Source organism: Prionailurus viverrinus, chromosome D1, assembly GCF_022837055.1.
Source record: "Prionailurus viverrinus isolate Anna chromosome D1, UM_Priviv_1.0, whole genome shotgun sequence".
Lineage (NCBI taxonomy): Eukaryota > Metazoa > Chordata > Mammalia > Carnivora > Felidae > Prionailurus > Prionailurus viverrinus.
The window spans coordinates 22,634,821-22,652,907 of NC_062570.1; the positions used below are offsets into that span (position 1 = coordinate 22,634,821).

Genomic DNA, 18,087 nt, shown 5'->3' on the forward strand with positions numbered 1-18,087 from the left:
GCTCAGAATTTAAGAAAAAATCAGTTTGAAACTTAAAATTGAATTAAAACACATAGCCCACAGTTACAGTACTGGTCACCAGGGTAAAATGTTCTCTGTGATCATGACTTCAGGCTAACATTAATTAAAAAGAAAAGAAGGAAATGGTGTGGACCTGGAAATCCGTTACCTGTACCTACAAAACTAGCTATTATTGTTCACCCAATTCATTCGACATTCAGTATTCCATTCAAAAACTATTATTTGAATACTTATGACACACCAAGCCCTGTATTAGACATGGGGATATAATAGTAAGACAGACACAGAGTCCTTGTATACTCACAGAGTCATCAAGCGAGCAACTATATCCCAAACAGGTCGGGTTTAGTTGTCTGGGACACACCTTTCACCCCACTTATTTATGGGCAACTCTTGCCACTCAAGTTCATAAAAAGAGAAACCAAAAGCCCAGTTGCTCCCAAGTCCCATTACAACCACTTGACATTTGTTGTGTGATTCCATGAGAACAATTGATGCTTGGGGTGCCTGGGTGGCTCAGTTGGTTAAGGGTCCAGCTCTTGGCTCTTGAGTTCAAGCCCGTGTCCTCATTGGGCAAAACCTACTTGGGATTCTCTCTCTCACTCTCTCTCTCTCTCTCTCTCGCTCTCAATCTCTCAAAATAAATCAATAAACTTTAAAAATAAAGAACAATAGGGGAGCCTGGGTGGCTCAGTCGGTTAAGAATCCAACTTCGGCTCAGGTCATGATCTCACTGCTTGTGAGTTCGAGCCCCACGTCGGGCTCTGTGCTGCCAGCTCAGAACCTGAAGCCTGCTTCAGATACTGTGTCTCCCCCTCTCTCTGCCTCTCCCATGTTCATTCTCTGTCTCTCTCTGTCTCTTAATAATAAATAAATGTTTAAAATAAATAAAATAAAATAAAATAAAATAAAATAAAATAAAATAAAATAAATGCAAACACAAGGGGCAGCTCTTCCTGCCCACGGGTCCTGTCCCTGTGCTTTAATTAAAAAAAAAAAAAAAAAACCCAACTCACCTTTTTAAGAAAGAAAGAACAATTGATGCATATTTTATCTCTACAGGGAATTCAGGCCTATTTTTACTAAGTGCCCAAAACACCCTTCTTTAATTTATGTTACAAATTATCCTCTTCTTTTTCTAGTCCCTCCTCAAACAGCAGTTTTCTCAAATCCCTTTTCTTGACTACTGTTAAGACCCTAAAAGGGGACTAGTAAGTGACACAGGGAATCTGTATACTCAAAAGCCATGTCACCTAATTATCACCTTTATTTTGGTCCAAGGTAATCCCCTGGGCTGTCAGTTCAATTTGTATGCTTTCTTATTTGGATATATCTTAACATTTGTAGATGATTTTCCAGTCCTGAGGGAGGATTTGTTAACAGTTTGGAGATTTTCATAATTCTGGTGTTTCTTGAAGCAAATTGTTCCAGTGACAGATTCCTCCGTCACAGTTAATTAATTTCTTTTCTGATCCTTATTTCTAATATCTGGGTGGATTACTACTGATACAAAGAAACGGAAGATAGATGGACCCTAAAATGGATCATGCTCCTAAAATTCTATTTTGTACCTAAGAAAATCTATTTTCTAAAAAGTCTTCATTCCTCTAAGATTTCAATTTTAGAAAACTCTCCAGGTCCCTGTAAAGGGACATCATAGAATAATGTCAGCAATTACCAGGGCCCTGCCCCACTGACATGAAAGCATAAGTGATATGCCATTAACCCACAGACACGAGTTCTATGTCAAAGAGCCCCAGACTACAGGGCTCATGTCTGAAGCAACAGAGGGCAATTAAGACTTCTTACTCCTCATCCTGCAGGGTCTCTTCCTCCTCCTGGATCTGGAATTGGTTCTTCACAGGAGCCAGGGTCTCCGTCTTGGCGTTGTAGTTCCGGAAGCAGACATTGAGCTTCTCATCAAATTCGTTCACGAGGTCCTCCATGGACTTGAAGCTGATTATTTCCGAAGAAAAATTCTCAAGCTCAGAGAGGGAGGGATCCTCTAGATGGTGGGGAGATGAGCCATAGAAACACTGTGGTTTCTCCTCCCGGTCCTCCGAGCAGCAGGGTCGAAGGTCCTCAAACTCTTCATCCAAACTCACCAGTGGAGCCTCCATTCTCTCACAGCAATAGGACAACTGTGACTTTCAGGATTCGTTGATCTAGGAGAAACAAACAAGGTAATGTGAGCTTGGACCGGGCTTTTGTGCCGCCTCTGCTGAGGAACCATAACCACATAATCCATTAGTCTGTATCCCTCTGAAAACGGAAGACTCCACTTTCCAGGCATCCGTCACTTCTGTACTTCCTCGCTATCATACACTTGACCTTAGCAAGTTACTTAATTCTCTGTGCTTCTCTTTATTCTTCTTGAGACAGAAATAATAATCCTCAAGGGATTGTCTTAAGGGTTAAAGGAGTAAAAATACAGGTAAGTGATTAGAACAGTGGCTGGCAGATAATAAACATCATTGTTGTCCCATATGTTCTCTGTTAATAATAATAATAATAATTGTTATTGATAATAATTATTATTATTATTGCCATAAGTCCACGTCCTTAACCATGTGCTCTGAAAACCGGAAGTCTTTCATAACTTATTTGGTGGCAAAAACCGACTTGATCTAAACTCACTTGGCAACTAAACCTAATCTACATGAATATAAAATTGCTTATGGTTTCAATTTATCCCATTGAGTGTGTTTTGCTGCAGAAATAATAATTTTTTTAATTATACTGATTGTTGCCCCAATCTCCAGGAAATGATATGCAGAATTCACACTCTATTACTGCTTTCTAAAATGCCTGGCCCCAAGGGTTTGGGATAGGGATGCATGGACCTAGATATGACTACCCTCAAAAACAAGCACCTGAGCGTTTCCAAGATATAGAGCTTATGTCTGGGGCTAAAGGAACGGATTAAATGACTGGTTATCCTGAAAGAGATAGACCCAACTACCCATGTGCTCCAAGGTCAGCCTCCATGACCATCTTGGACACCACATCCTGGAAAGCTGCACACTCAGGCCTACTTTCATTTCCTGAGCTCCAGGCCCTCTTCAGACACTGCCTTCCACTGTGATTTATCCAACTGTGTGTGTATCCAAGCCCTTCCCCAATTTTAATTTAAATTCCTCGAGGGCACAGACGTCCTCTGGACATCCTGCATCGTTCCATCCTGTACACACTGCTCTGCGGCTAGGCACTCAATCAATGTGTGTTCATTGAAAAATGATCATCTGTCCCCCACATACATTTTTCATTTCCAATTTTAGACAGCACAGCATTACTGTCTGTCATGCCCTTCTCTACATACTCCACTTTCTTCCCTGTAATGCGGAAAGGCAACCAAACTTTTCTCTCCTGTCTGTGTAATTTCTGATCCAGTTAGATGCTTAAATTGGAACCACTACCGAGGAGAACTGAACAGACAGCAAAAATAATGGGTTTTGCCCTGAAAGTGCCATTCTCCATCTCTGTCTATAAAACTTAAACTCTAAGTAAGTGAGGCAAAGGCCATGCCAGGTGGGGACTCAGACAGCTCTTACCAGGATTGTACTGGGAGGAAGCCAATTACCGTTGCATCACATCAAAATATCCGAGTATTTACAGTGTGCAAAGGCAACATGTTGGGACCTTATGACATCTTGGAAATAACATATGCTCAAGAGCCAACAGACCTACCTGCCAATGTGTGGCTGAGTGACAAGCATCGTGGGTTCCAATTTTCTCATTTGTTACAGTGAAGGTGTTGGTATAGAGCTAATAGCTCTGGAAGTTAATTTTAATAACTTATTAGTGTAATTGATAATCTTAGTTGTAATAATATATTTTAATAATGTATTCTATTAAATCCAATATGTCCAAAAGATTGCATTCCAATATGTAATCTATATTTTAAAATATTAATGAAACATTTTACATTCTCTTTTCATACTACTTCTTTGAACTCCAGTGTGTATTCACAGTACATTTCCACTTGGACTAGCCACATGTCGCTTGGGGCTACCAGAGCGGACAGCACAGCTATAAAGCAATACATAACTAATTGCCACTCAGGCGTTCTTCACCTAGGGTCTACAGACCCCTAAAGGGCTCTTTGAATATAACTATATTTTATGCACTTAAAAACATATTTGGAGAATCTCATAGATTTCTCTACATTGTCAAAAGGGGTCAATAGCACAAAAAAAGATTAAGCATCCCTGAGTGCCAAAGGGAGTTGAGAAAAGATCACAGAGTGCAGTAGGGAGCAAGGAAGGTTTTACAGATGGGGGATCTGGGTTGACCAGAGCAGGACTCTGTGATGGTTAAGAGCCTGGATTCCAGGTTCCCATCCTGGTCCTATCACTTCCTAGCGATGAGACTTTGGGCAAATTATCAGCCTCTTTGTGCCATGGTTTCCTCACCCATAAAATGAGGTTTAAAACAGTATTTAAGCTGAAGGTTATTTTGCAGAGTAATGAAAATAATCATTGGCAGTGCTAAACACAATGTATTGCATATGTGGTGTTTGATAAATGTCAATGATTTTAGGAAAATGAGGATAACTTAGTTTCACAGCAAATGTAGGGGGAGGGTGTTTCAAGTAAAACAAAACAAAACAAAACAAAATCCCCCTGCCATGATAGTCTATGTGCAATGCTTTACATGCTGATCAAATGGGAGAACTATTGCTGAATAAAATTTATCACCTTTTTTTACTAAGGCACCCCTGCTATTTTCAATTTATTTGGTGAAAGCTTCTTGGATCACTGGCCCCATTTCAGAAAGACATGATGTTAGAGATATTTACACTTCCTTTAGACTTGTACTCTTCTCTAGGAGAGAAGGGGGAGCCAGAATGAATAGGTGATACCAATGGGGTACTAATTCGAAATGGCACAAACTATATTATTAACCAGCAACAAAAGGGCAATCCAATCAGCATCTAAGACAAAGATTGAGTTTTGGGTGTTGTCAACAGGGAGGTTATGCTCAAAGCACCTATGCTCAGCCCAGGCAGCCTCTAGAAAATGGATTCACCCAGATGATGATAAAAGAACGGGGTATCACAGCTCTAGAGTTCAGAAATGTGGCCATTTGAACAATCCATAATATAGCCAGCTTTCTTTTCATCAACTCACTTCCCAAGAGCCAAGAAGCTCTGCATGAATGACCACCTGGAGATGAAACCAAAACTGAAAGCCTGCACTGGGAATTGGATATCACTCAATACCCAGACTGAGCCGGGTATTTGTACAAAGACCCCAGACTATGGCAGAGGCCGTGAGAGCCTGGCTCAAGGAGGGGTCTCTGGGTTGGGGCTGGCAGCCTTTCTTGAACCTGTGCCCTTTGTCTCTTTCCTTTAGCTCACTTTCTTTTGCTCTTCTCTCTTGGTGGGGTGCCTTTGCACCCCCACTGAAATGTCCTACCCTTGCATCCTGGCTCGCCCGCCCATGTCTTCATTCACAGCTCATCCTAGAGGCCTCCCCCCTTAAAAGCGAGGGGTAATACAATTGATTGCTTATCCTCTTTCTCTATACTTCCAAAATCAATTTTTTAAAAATACATGAAGAGTAGCAGAAAAAGGGAACCACCGAAAGGTCACCTTGTCTTTTTCTCTTACCCTAGAACAGAGTGCAGGACTATAGTTTGATTATGTCCTATAATCTATTGCATTTATTTTGGCTCCCAATAGATGGTGTAATTTGGAAGAGAAAAAAAGGCTCTGAGCTTAACAGAGACCCTGTAGGAAACACATAAACCTCTCCTTTGCAGCATAACGATGCACTAGCTGCAGCTTGGGGCTGCAGTACAAATTTTCACTCCCTGCTTTGCTGAGCTGAGCAGAGTGGAGGGGGAGCACTAGAGAATTCACCATGCCTCCCCCTGCTGGGCCTCTGCACCTGCACCCAGGCCCCATTCCATCTCCCCCTTCTTCCTATTACCTGCCCCATAGATCAGTTGATTTCTATCTCCTCACCACACCTCATCCCTAAAATCTGCCCTCCACTGATCCACGGCAGTTTCCCACTGCTACTCAGCAAAAGCAGTCAGTATACAGGATTGTGCCAGCTTCCCATTGCCACAGAAAGAGAGTATTTTGTTGCACAGAAGTCAGCAACCCCTTTGCGGTTCCGCTTCCCCACCCCCCACCCCCCACCCCGTCCCCCTCCTCCTGCTGCTCCACTCACCCTCATCTCACATCCCCCTCCTCTCCACCCCCCGGGTCTGTTGGGGTAAAGAAAGGCTTCTCCAAGCAGCACAATGGCTGGCGCTACGGGGAAAACTGGGCTCATCCCGCGCAGGCCGCACACATACTTGCCGGCCCTTTGGCCAAACAAGAGCGGGACACGGGAGTGGCAGGGAGATCCGGGGGTGTCGAGCAGTGAAAAGGGAAGGGATAGGCAGAAAGAAGGGAGGGCTGGGATCACACGCCCGCCCCAGGTCTCTGTCAAGCCTTGCACCCCTGAACCCCAAGGGGTCCTGGGCCCACCGGAGGGCAGCGCCCCCACCACCACCACCCTCGTCCTTTCTCCGACCTGTTCCGTAGTAAAACAATTGCTCCCGCAGCGTCTGCGGCAGCTGCCAGCGGTTCTGACACTGCAGGAATGCATGGTCCTGGGGAAAGGCTCGGCACCCCAGGGAGGGGCACGGGCGGGTGCGGGGTCAGGCTCGTAGGGGCACAGAGGATTCTGGGGCGTTTAAGGGCGTCCGGGCAAGATAACGGTCTCGGGAGGAGGTACAGATCCAATGGCCCACACCACCGGGCAGCGTTCCCCGGTTCCCCCAGCCCCCCAGTCCGCGCCGCCTCCCGTGTCTCTCTCTCTCTCTCTCTCTCTCTCTCTCTGTCTCTCTCTCTGTCACACACACACACACACACACACACACACACACACACACACACAGAAACACTCGCACACGCACGCCAGGCCTGGCTAGGGGGCCAAGGCTCTGATCTGATGATGCTTGAAGTGCCCATCATCCCACAGCTCCCGGCCCGGGCGCTGCACTCCCGTGAAGGGCTGGGCAGGAGGGCGACGGCCTCGGGGCTCCTTCGTTCCGATTCCAGGATGGGACGGGCTGGGGGCGCGGGGCTGCGGCGCCCCCCGACCCGCCGACGGAGAAACCCGAGTCGCGGGGCCTCCTTCACCACCCCCGTCCAACCCCCACCCACGGCAGTGGGTCGGTCGGGCTAAGGTCGCCCCCCGCGACGGCACCTGTGCGGGTCCTGGCGGAGGGAGGCGGTTCGCGGGGCTCAGCGGGACACCCCCATCCACGGGCCGCGGGGAGCGGCCGGAGCACAGCGCGGCGGCGGCGGCGGCGGCGGCGGCAGCGGCAGCGGCAGCGGCGAGCCAGCGAGCGCTCCCCCCGCAGCTCGGCCGGCGCCCGGCTCCGCTCCCCTCCTCCACCCCGCCCCCTCCGCCCCCTCCCCGCGCTCGTGCCCGGGCCCTCGGGGGCGCGCCCGCGCTCGGGCACCCGCCCGCTGGCACGCGCCCGGCCCGACGTCATCTACTCGTTAGCATTCAGTGCCTTCCTTGCAGCATGTGGCCTGCCTTTATTAATATTTATGAATTACTATTTCTCCCCTCTCTAACATTGGACTTTCTGCTGCTCTCATGAATATTCAGAGGCTCCAAGACGTGTGCGTGCAGTAACTCCCAATACGGATACTCGAGGGTGCCTGACACTGTAGATTCTCCATAAAAACATAAGGCAGGTGGCTAAGCGGATGGGCAGGCAAACACACTAAAGATTCCCCTGGACTTTTTGGGCTCCTCATTCCACTATACTGGGACCCAGGTGGGCAAGCTGAGGGATGCCTGCCAACCCAAACCCTGTTCGGACCTCAAGCCAAAAGTGATCAATGCCTTTACCACCCAAGGATGCAGGATGAGAGCTGGATCCAGGCTGACAAAGCCGAGTGAGGTTTCTGGCACAGAAGGACTTGAGGTAATAGAGGACAATTCACCAGGGGATATAAGGAAGGACCCTGGGGTCTTATGAAAATGTATTCATTCATTTATCTTGTCTGCTATGCGTAAGTCTGTGCTTATAGATGCTGTCAATACAAAGTCTAATAATTCATGACAGCAGATAACTAAAAGCACAAGAACTTCAAATATCAATGGAAGGCACCAGAAGAGCATGTCTGCTTGGAGAACCTAAGTACTTCCATCAAGTTAGAGATAAGTCAAACTGGCGGAAGTGTGATGGCGGAGCATCTCTGGGTGATGTGGAGGGCTTCTGCTGAAAGCGGCAGGGAGCCCCCTTTGGCTCATTTATGCATTCATTCCACAGACTTTTCAATCATGACACGGAGGTGGAGCAAAGGAATGAGGTTCCTGTGAGTGAGAGGAAGATTTGGTCACTTTGCCCTTCAGGTGGCATTAACCAGAGGACTTCTTCCTGATAGAGGGGAAGAAAAGGAGGTGGTTGAAAGTTCCCTGAGTCGACTTTCTTGGGAAGATACCCAGTTCTGTGAGACTTGGGCAAGTTAACCTCCTTGTGCCTCATTTCCTGTTCTGTAAAATGAGGATAAATTATAGCACCCACCTCGGGGGCCTGTTGTAGAATTAAAGGAGTTGATATACGTAAAGTACTTTCAGACACAGTAGAAGGCACTATGTAAGTCTTGGCTATTATCTTCTCTAGGAGAAGCTTGGGGACACTGTACTAGAGGTCACCTTCTGTCCTGATCTTCAAAGCATGGGACTCACGGGTTTGAGAGAGGTTTTTGAGGAAGCACAGCAAAGTGCTAAAGAGCATGGGCTCTCCAGAAAATGCAGTTCAAACCCCAGTGTTCCATTTATTAGCTGGTGACCTTGCACTAGTTACTTAGCCTCTCTGAACCTGTTTTCGCATCTGTAAAATGGGGATTCCAATAAATACTAAGGGTTGTTGTGCAGATTAAATAAAATAATGCATGCAGAATGTTTAGCATAGTGCCTGGCATATAATAAGTATTCAATAAGTGAATTCTGGTTGGTTTTTTTTTTTTTATTTTTGTGAGGATTTGAAGGAACTAGAAGTTGACGACTGGTATTTTAGGCATCTGGGATGAGAATGTCTCGAACATGAGGGAAGTAATTCTTCCAGTAAATATTTCTTTCATTTAATTGTGGTAAAATATATACATAACTTAAAATGTACTGATTTAACCATTTTAAAAAAACGCTTTTTTTAACGTTTTGTTTATTTTTTTTTAATTTTTTTTTCAACGTTTATTTATTTTTCGGACAGAGAGAGACAGAGCATGAACGGGGGAGGGGCAGAGAGAGAGGGAGACACAGAATCGGAAACAGGCTCCAGGCTCTGAGCCATCAGCCCAGAGCCTGACGCGGGGCTCGAACTCACAGACCGCGAGATCGTGACCTGGCTGAAGTCGGACGCTTAACCGACTGCGCCACCCAGGCACCCCCGTTTTGTTTATTTTTGAGACAGAGCGTGAGCAGGGGAGGGGCAAAGAGAGGGAGATACAGAATCAGAAGCAGGCTGCAGGCTCTGAACTGTCAGCGCAGAGCCCGACGCGGGATTTGAACCACAAACTGTGAGATCACGACCTGAGCCAAAGTTGGATGTCTAACCGACTGAGCCATCCAAGCGCTGTGTGATTTAGCCATTTTAATTTTTTTAAGTTTATTTATTTTGAGAGAGAGAGTGCGAGAAGGGGAGGGGCAGAGAGGGAGAGGGAGAGAGAATGCCAAGGAGGCTCCACACTGTCAGCACAGAGCCCAACATGGGGCTCCATCTCACAAACCCGTGAGATCATGACCTGAGCTGAAATGCAGAGTTCCACACTCAACCAGCTGAGCCACCCAGACACCCTTTTAACCACTGTTAAATGCACAATCCAGTGGCATTAAGTACCTTCACATTATTATTGCAATCATCACTGCTATCTACCTGCACAACTTTTCCTTCCCAAACTGAAACTCTATATTAATTAAACAATAAATCTCCATTCCTTCTTCCCTGCACATCCTGTAACCACCACTCTCCTTTCTGTCTCTATGAATTTAACTACTCTAAGTGTCTCATATAGGTAGAATCATACAGTATTTGTCCTTTTGTGTCTGGGCAATTTCACTTCATGCATGCTTAAGATGGAATGATATTCCATTGTGTGGTTATACCACATTCTGCTTACCCATTTGTCTGTTGGTGGACATTTGAGTTGTTTCCAACTTTTGGCTATATGAATAATGCTGCTATGAACATAGGTATGCACACTCCAGGCAATACATATTTTTTAATTGCATTCCATGACCTGTATGAGAAGTTGGGGAGGTAAAAATGAAGGTGTGCCTTCGAGAGGCAGAGTTTCGTATGGTGATTTCCAAAACTTTTCTACTTGGAACCTGTAGTGGGTTGAATAGTGTGTCCTCCCCCCGCCAAATTTATACCCACCCAGAACCTCAGAATGTGACCTTTTTTGGAAACAGGGTCTTTGCAGATGAAATTAGTTAGGATGAAGTCATAGTGGATTAGGGTGGCCCTGAATCCCATGACTGATGATGTCTTAAGAAGGGGAGAGGACCCAGAGAGACACAGGGGAGGACTATGAGAGGGACCGTGTGATGATGGAGGCAGAGCTTAGAGCAATGCAGTATAGGCCAGAGGGCACAAAGGACTGCCAGGAACCACCCAAGCTAGAAAGCGGCAAGGAAGTGTTCTTTCCCAGAGCCTTGAGAGGGAGCACGGCCCTGCTGACAGCTTGATTTTGGACTTCCAGCCTCCAGGACTAAGACACTATAAATTGCTCTTGTTCTAAGCCACCCAGTTAGTGGCAATTTGTCATGGCAATCCTAGGAAACGAATACAGGTTTTAGTAGTAGGAAGTGGGGGGTGCTGCTGTAACAAATACTCTAAAACGTGGAAGTGGCTTTAGAATTCGGTAATGGATAGAGGCTGGGAGAATTCTGAGGCTCATGACAGAAAAAGCCTGGACTGCCCTGAAGAGACTGTTGGTCAAAATATGGGTCAATTTAAAAAAAAGGGGGGGGGGGCGTGCCTGGGTGGCTTGGTCGGTTGAGCATCTGACTCCTGCTCAGGTCATGATCTTGCTGTTCCTGAGTTCAAACCCCACGTTGGGCTCTGTGCTGACAGCTCAGAGCCTGGAACCTGCTTCCAATTCTGTGTCTCCCTCTTTCTGTGCCCCTCTCCCACTCATTCTGTCTCTTTCTCTCAAAAATAAATAAACCTTTAAAAACTTAAAAAAAAAAAAAGAAAGAAAGAAATATGGGTCAAAGGTGGGGCGCCTGGGTGGCTCAGTCAGTTAGGTGTCTGACTTCAGCTCAGGTCATGATCTCGAGGTTTGTGGGTCTGAGCCTCACATTAGTCACTGTGCTGACAGCTCAGAGCCTGGAGTCTGCTTCAGATTCTGTGTCTCCCTCTCTCTCTGCCCCCGCCCCCACTTGTGCTCTGTCTCTCTGTCTCCAAAAAAATAAATAAACACTAAAAAAATTTTAATTAAAAAATATGGGTCAAAGGTGATTCTGGAGAAGGCTCTGGGGGAAAAAATACGGGAAGAGCTGTAGAAAAAGCTATCACCGCCGAGAACACATATATTATCACGAACAGAAAGATGCTAGAAATATGGACGTTGAAGTGCTTCTGGCAAGGTCTCAGATGGAAATGAGGAACGTGCTGTTAGAAACTAGACAAATGATGATCTGGTTATAAAGTGGCAGAGAACTTGGCTGAACTGTATTCCGCTGTCAGATGGCAAGGACTGAACTTAGGTATTTAGCTAAGAAGATTTTTAAAGGGTGGAAAAGGTGGCCTGGTGTCCCTTGGTGCTTACAGTAAAGTGCAATGAGGAAGAATGGACTGGACCCCCTACACTTCTAAGGTTCCTGAGAAGTGTATCCCAGCGGAGCACTGCCAACAGGAGCCGAAAGCATCAAAGATGGATGAAATGAAGGGAGACTGTTCGATTTCTGAAATCCACAGCCAGGAAACAGGCTGATAGAGGCACTCGGCTGCAAGCACCTGGTATCCTCTGAGAAACAGGAAGGACGGCCCTGAGCCTGGAGGATGGAGCTCTGAGCCACAGAGGATTATTCTCAGGCCTTGAAACCTTGTAGAATTTGCCCTGCAGGATTTCGAGCTTGCTTTAGACCAGTGGTCTTTTTTCTTCTTCCATTTTCTCCCTTTTAGGCTAGGAATGTATAGACTATGTCTGTCCTACCCACAGGCGGGGAAGGAGCAGAGAGAGGGAGACAGAGGATCCTAGTGGGCCCTGCACTGGCAGCAGAGAGCCCAATGTGGGGCTCAAACTCTCTTGAACCGTGGACACTTAACCATTTAACCACTGGGCCACGCAGGCACCCCTACCCTTGTATTGTAGAAGCTGACCAGCTCCACAGGTCCACAAAGGGAGGGGAATTGTACCTCAGGGTGTATCATACCCACAGTCTCACCCATGCCTGATTTAGATGATAACACTTGGAACTTTTGGAGTTGATGTCATTTTGATGAGATTTAATGTTGGAATGGGTTAAGACCCGGGGATGTTGGGGGGCACGTGGGTGGCTCAGTCAGTTAAGCGTCCGACTCTGGGTTTTCACTGACAGCGTGGAGCCCGCTTGGGATTCTCTCTCCCTCTCCCTCTGTCCCTCCAGCTCTTGCGTGCTCTCTTTCTCTCTCTCTCAAAATAAGTAAATAAACTTCAATAAAAAAATGACTTGAGGACGTTGGGATGGAATGAATGCATTTCACACAAGAGGGCCAGAGGGCAGACTGTAGTGGGTTGGAAAGTGTCCTCCCAAAAGTCATGTCCACCATGTGTTAGGCCACTCGTGTTGCTCTAACCACGTACCACAGACCGGGTGGCTTATAAATGACAGGAATTTATTTTTAGTGATTATGGAGGCTGGAAGTCCAAGGTCATGGTGCCAGCATGGTAGGGTTCCGGTGAAGGTTCTCTTCCAGGTTGCAAATGGCCAGTTTCTCACAAAGTACAAGGGGATAGGGATCTCCCTTGGACCACTTTTATAAAGACACTGATTCCATTCATGAGGGCTTCACTTCATTTGTGGGGTTTCCCAAAGACCCCACCTCCTGATACCATCACGCTGGGCATTAGGTTTCCAATCTATGAATTTTAAGAGGACACAAGCACTCAGACCGTCACAACCCCAAACTTTAGAATGTGACCTTACTTGGAAATAGGGTTCTTTTTTTTTCAGATGTAATCACGACGTGATCACACTGGATTAGGGTGGGCCTGAAATCTAATGACTTGGTGTCATTGTTAAGGCAGTCTCAAGAAACTAACACAGAACCCTTATATATTCTTCTGAATTATATAAAACAATTCAACATTCAACATAGGTTAATGCCTCCTCCCATGTGCAAGCCATGTAAAGCTTTGGCTCAGGACCTGGCATATAGTAAGTGCTCAGTAAGTGCTCTTTATATGTTATTGCCGTTGAACATTTCAAAACTCCTCTTAGGGCTAACAGGTAGAGCTTTCCTACCCCCTACCCTACATCTCCAATCAGAGTAAGTCCAATTTTCTTTTCTTTTTTTTTTTTTTAATGTTTTAAATGTTTATTTATATTTTAGAAGGAGAGAGAAAGCGCACAAGCAGGGGAGGGGCAGAAAAGGAGGGAGACAGTGTCCAAAGCAGGCTCCAGGCTCTGAGCTGTCAGCACAGAGCCCCACATGGGGCTTGAATTCATGAGCTGTGAGATCATTACTGAGCCAAAGTCAGACGCTTAACTGACTGAGCCACCCAGGTGCCCCCCAATTTTATTTTTATACATACTAAGAGATTAGAGCTTAAGAAAGTTTCCCAAGAAATGACATTCCCAGTGGACAAAATGGTAAGTGCTTTAAAGAAGATATAAAGTGTTTTTGGGGGCGCCTGGGTGGCTCAGTCGGTTGAGTGTCCGACTTCAGCTCAGGTCATGATCTCATGGTCCGTGAGTTCCAGCCCCACGTCGGGCTCTGTGCTGATGGCTCAGAGCCTGGAGCCTGTTTCAGATTCTGTGTCTCCCTCTCTCTGACCCTCCCCCGTTCATGCTCTGTCTCTCTCTGTCTCAAAAATAAATAAACGTTAAAAAAAATTTTTTTAAGTGTTTTTTTAAAACATCTATTGATTTTACTTTTTTCCTTTTTTTTTTTAAGTTTATTTATTTATTCCGTGGGGGAAGGGGAAGAGAGAGGGGGCAGAGAATCTCAAGCAGGCTCTGCACTGTCAGCACAGAGGCTGACTCAGGGCTCAAACTCATGAACTGCAAGATCATGACCTGAGCCGAAATCAAGAGTCAGACATTAACCGACTGAACAGCCCAGATGCCCCAAGATATAAAGGGTTTTAAAAGAAAAGCTTTACGGCTGCTATGCAGGGGTTTTTGCCTAAAAGCTCACCTAACTAAGAACAGGTTTCCTCAAGCTCAGCACTATTGATGTCCTAGGTGACTGCTGTTGGAGGCTGTTCTGTGGGGTGCAGGATGTTTAGCAGCATCCCTGGCCACTAGATGCCAGTAGCATCCCCCCAGTTGTTAAAACCAAAACTGTTTCTGGACTTCATCAAATGACCTCTGGAGGGGAAAAATCACAAACTCACCTTAGCTGAGAACCACTACCTTAGACATAGGTCTTTAAGGGGTTAGTGGATGTTCTGCCAGGCTGGGGTTGCATTTCCTATGGAGAAAACTAGGAGCGCCAAAGCTTGGGTATATGAAAAGGCATACGTGTGCCTTTTAAGTAAGAAACACTGATGCTGGGTCATAGGTTCAAAGTGTGGGTTATTGGAAATACAGGGTACATCATACTCCTGGAATCACACTAATACCATTCTAGAGGGTTATTTTAGTTCCTGAACTGAACTTCTTTTAGTCCCTAATTTCCTTGATATAGCTAAAGAATCTTAGAATATATACTGCATTTGAAGGTCATCTAGTCTAACCTCCCACCTGATTCGGAAACCAATATCCCTCCTAGGTGATGTTAGTTAGACACCTCTAGTGATGAGAAACCTGACCTTGCAAGGCTGTGCTTCCTTAGCATTTTTTTTAATGGCTTTCAAGGCTAGAAATGGCTTGTTATTGTTTGAAATTCAGTGTTAGCATGGTTTGTATTGTGCTCTAGTCCTATTTGATTTCCCTTAGAATGATCCTTCTTGAAGAAGCCAGTTTTCCATGGCATTCTGGAAATGAGCTGCTGAATCTTTATTGAAAACCTACGTCAATCACAGCCTAGCAAAATAGAGATGAGCTCACAGCTACGAACATTTTAAGGCTGCTTGGTTTTTCCATCACTGGTGGCTCTCAAACACCAACATTCAATTCCAGCCCATATTCATCTCCGTCCTCAATCTCCAGGGTTGATTAAACTCCCTGATTTGTTTCCTCAAGGGAAGTGGAATATTCCCCAAGATTCAAAATCTATTCATAGCCATCTCGTCAGTAGGTAATTACTCTCTACCACAAAGCACAAGCACCCAGAACAAGATCACATTATTTTCAAAAAGAATAAGCAGTACTATAAAAATTGACAATAAATCAACCCCGAGAATAATGACAAATTCTAGAATAGTCACCTCTGTTACCTGATGAAAAATGACAAAATACATGAACTAGTTGGCAAATAAGGAATTCAGATCCCTTGAGATCTTGGAAATTCCCTTGAGTGTAAATATGATGAGATATTTTTTTTTCTGTACAGAAAATATTTGGCTATTTCAGGAAAGGAGAGCCACAGATTTTAATAGGAAATGGAAAATGAGGCCCCCAGTGTGCGGGAAGCTTTAGATGTACACTGGTCAAAAAAGAAAGGTCATTAATCTTCCCCTCTCTGTAGCTACCAAGTGATTTATCAGCGCGGATCAGCATGTGCCTGGGTGAATAGGGACAGAATAGGCTTATTGTTGTCTCTTACTCTCAATAGGAAATAGAGCCTCAACTGCAGTGTCATGAGGGGAGGCCACTCATGAGGTAGTTCACTTCCATGAGCTCACTTTTAGATTAATTCTTGGTTCTTCATGAGACCACCAGGCCAAGTAGACACATCATTTATATAAACTCCAGAGGACTGACTGCCCCTTCCCTCAATGTCAGGTACTCTCTATTTTATGTTACCCCAGGATGCCCTGGTTTTCAGAAATGTGATGATTCAGAAATGAACTTGAGGAAACGAAAATGACGATTAACACTGTCATTTCACTGCACTAGTCTGGCCATAGAAAAGTCACTTCACCAGCAACCCTCCAGAACCCCACATGATCTGCAAATGCCCCGGGCCACAGCTGTCCTCCTTAAGACAGGACTCTGAGTCATAACGGCATTTTCCACCCTGTAGAAATGAGCAAAAAACCTCCAAAGTCTTCACAAAGTCATTGTCGCAAGGATTTCAATAAAGCATTCTCTTCCAGTTGTCACATCCTACAAGGTGAGAGCTTCCCAACATTGAACATCAAGCCCCAAAGAAGAGGAGCAAGATGGCTCCTCCCCAAATAAACAGACCAAATGATAGCCTGCAAAGTTCTTGACGTGGCTTGGCATTGTAACTGGGTTTGGGAGAGCTATGAGAGGAAAAATCCGGTGTTGGATATTGACCAAATCCCTGGAACATGTGAAAAGAAGTCCAGGAGGCAAATACTGACTTAGAAACACACAGAGCAATTAGATATAGAACGAATATAAATACAGAAGCTTTGAGAGACTTGGCAATCTATAATCATTCGGAATCTGCTGATTTTGTAGGTTTGCATATTCAAAACAAATCCAGATTCTTTCCAGAATTTGTTCATTGGGTCCAATGGACATGAACGAAATGGAAAATGTATAAATCAAAGGAAAAGATTACCCCATGATCTGATAATGACGATTCTTAAATCTTTTTGTAAACCTCGTTTAGAACAGAAAAATATTTGACCCACACTGAATAATCCAGCTCTCTTGGGGCATCTGGGAGGCTCAGTTGGCTCATGACTCAGGTCATGACCTCATGGTTAGTGAGTTCTAGTTCCACATCGGGGATCTCTGCTGTTAGCACAGAGCCCACCTTGGATCTTCTGTCTCCCTCTCTCTCTGCTCCCCCCCTTAAAAATAAACATTTTTTAAAAGGATTTGAATAATCCAGCTCTCTATACTTGAAAGATCTAGGAAAAATTCTCAGTTTAGTGTGCCATATAGCTGTATGATTATGGCTGATCTGATTATCTATACCATATTGCAAAAGAAGAAAACTAGGAGCACTTGGGTGGCTCAGTACGTGAAGCGTCTGAATTAGGCTCAGGTCATGATCTCACAGTTGGTGAGCTCAAGCCCTGCATGGGGCTCTATGCTGGCAGTGTGGAGCCTGCTTGGGATTCTCTCTCTCTCTCTCTCTGCCTCTCCCTCTGACCCTCCCCCACTTGTACATGCACTTTCTCTCCCTTTCTCTCAAAATAAATAAGCTTAAAAAAAAGAGAGAAAGAAGAAAACTAAAGGGAAAGGAGGAGAAGGGGAAGGATGTGTGGTGTTGGCAAACTGGAAAGAGCTCCATAAAGCCAGGACTCAGCAGTTTTGGATTTCAGCATCAACTCAACCATTAACCAGCTCTGTGACTTAGGGAGAATTACTTAGGTTTTCTGAGCCTCAGTTTCCTCATCCACAGTATGAAGGGCTTCAAATAAGATGTTTTCCTTCTCTTAAACTTTATCAATAAACTCTCTGTTTTCTTTCTGAAACCAGTCACGACATTTTGTTTAAATAGACCCCAAACTCACTGAGGGATCTTGGAGTGTCTTTTGACATCTTTGCCTTTGTGTCTCCATTTGTAGACCGCCAAGTATTGCGTGGAGGTGTTGCGAGAAAACAAGATGACACAAGCTTATTTATTCAAAACCCTAGGGAGAGAGCAAAGTCGTTTAAATCTACAAATTAAGTCCAAATTTCATTTTATTCAGGGATTTCCTCTAACCAAGCTCCAGTTGCTACTCAGTCATAAGAATGATTTATACCCAATGGATGTTCTTTAATATCTCCTTCTAGGATTTCCAGATTCACCAAAAATATGGGACACAGGGCTGCATTTGAATTTCAGATAAATAATGAATATTTTTTGAAATAAATGTCGCAAATGTTG

The 18,087-nt window shown here is 45.1% G+C and overlaps 1 protein-coding gene across 2 annotated transcripts in view; it reads right to left on the reverse strand.

Moving 5' to 3' along the window:
• The window catches only part of FEZ1 (fasciculation and elongation protein zeta 1), a 43,470-nt gene extending 36,097 nt beyond the window's left edge, over window positions 1-7,373 (reverse strand). The window contains exons 1-2 of one of the 2 annotated variants that reach the window (XM_047824206.1): window positions 7,227-7,373; window positions 1,831-2,186 (exon numbers count right to left, since the gene is read on the reverse strand). In XM_047824206.1, the coding sequence (XP_047680162.1) occupies window positions 1,831-2,141 (311 nt within the window). In that variant the 5' untranslated portion in view covers window positions 2,142-2,186; window positions 7,227-7,373. Of the gene's footprint in view, window positions 1-1,830; window positions 2,187-6,548; window positions 6,680-7,226 lie in introns of those variants that run through there. The other variant, XM_047824207.1, reaches the window with a different exon arrangement.
• Between the last annotated feature and the right edge of the window lie 10,714 nt (window positions 7,374-18,087).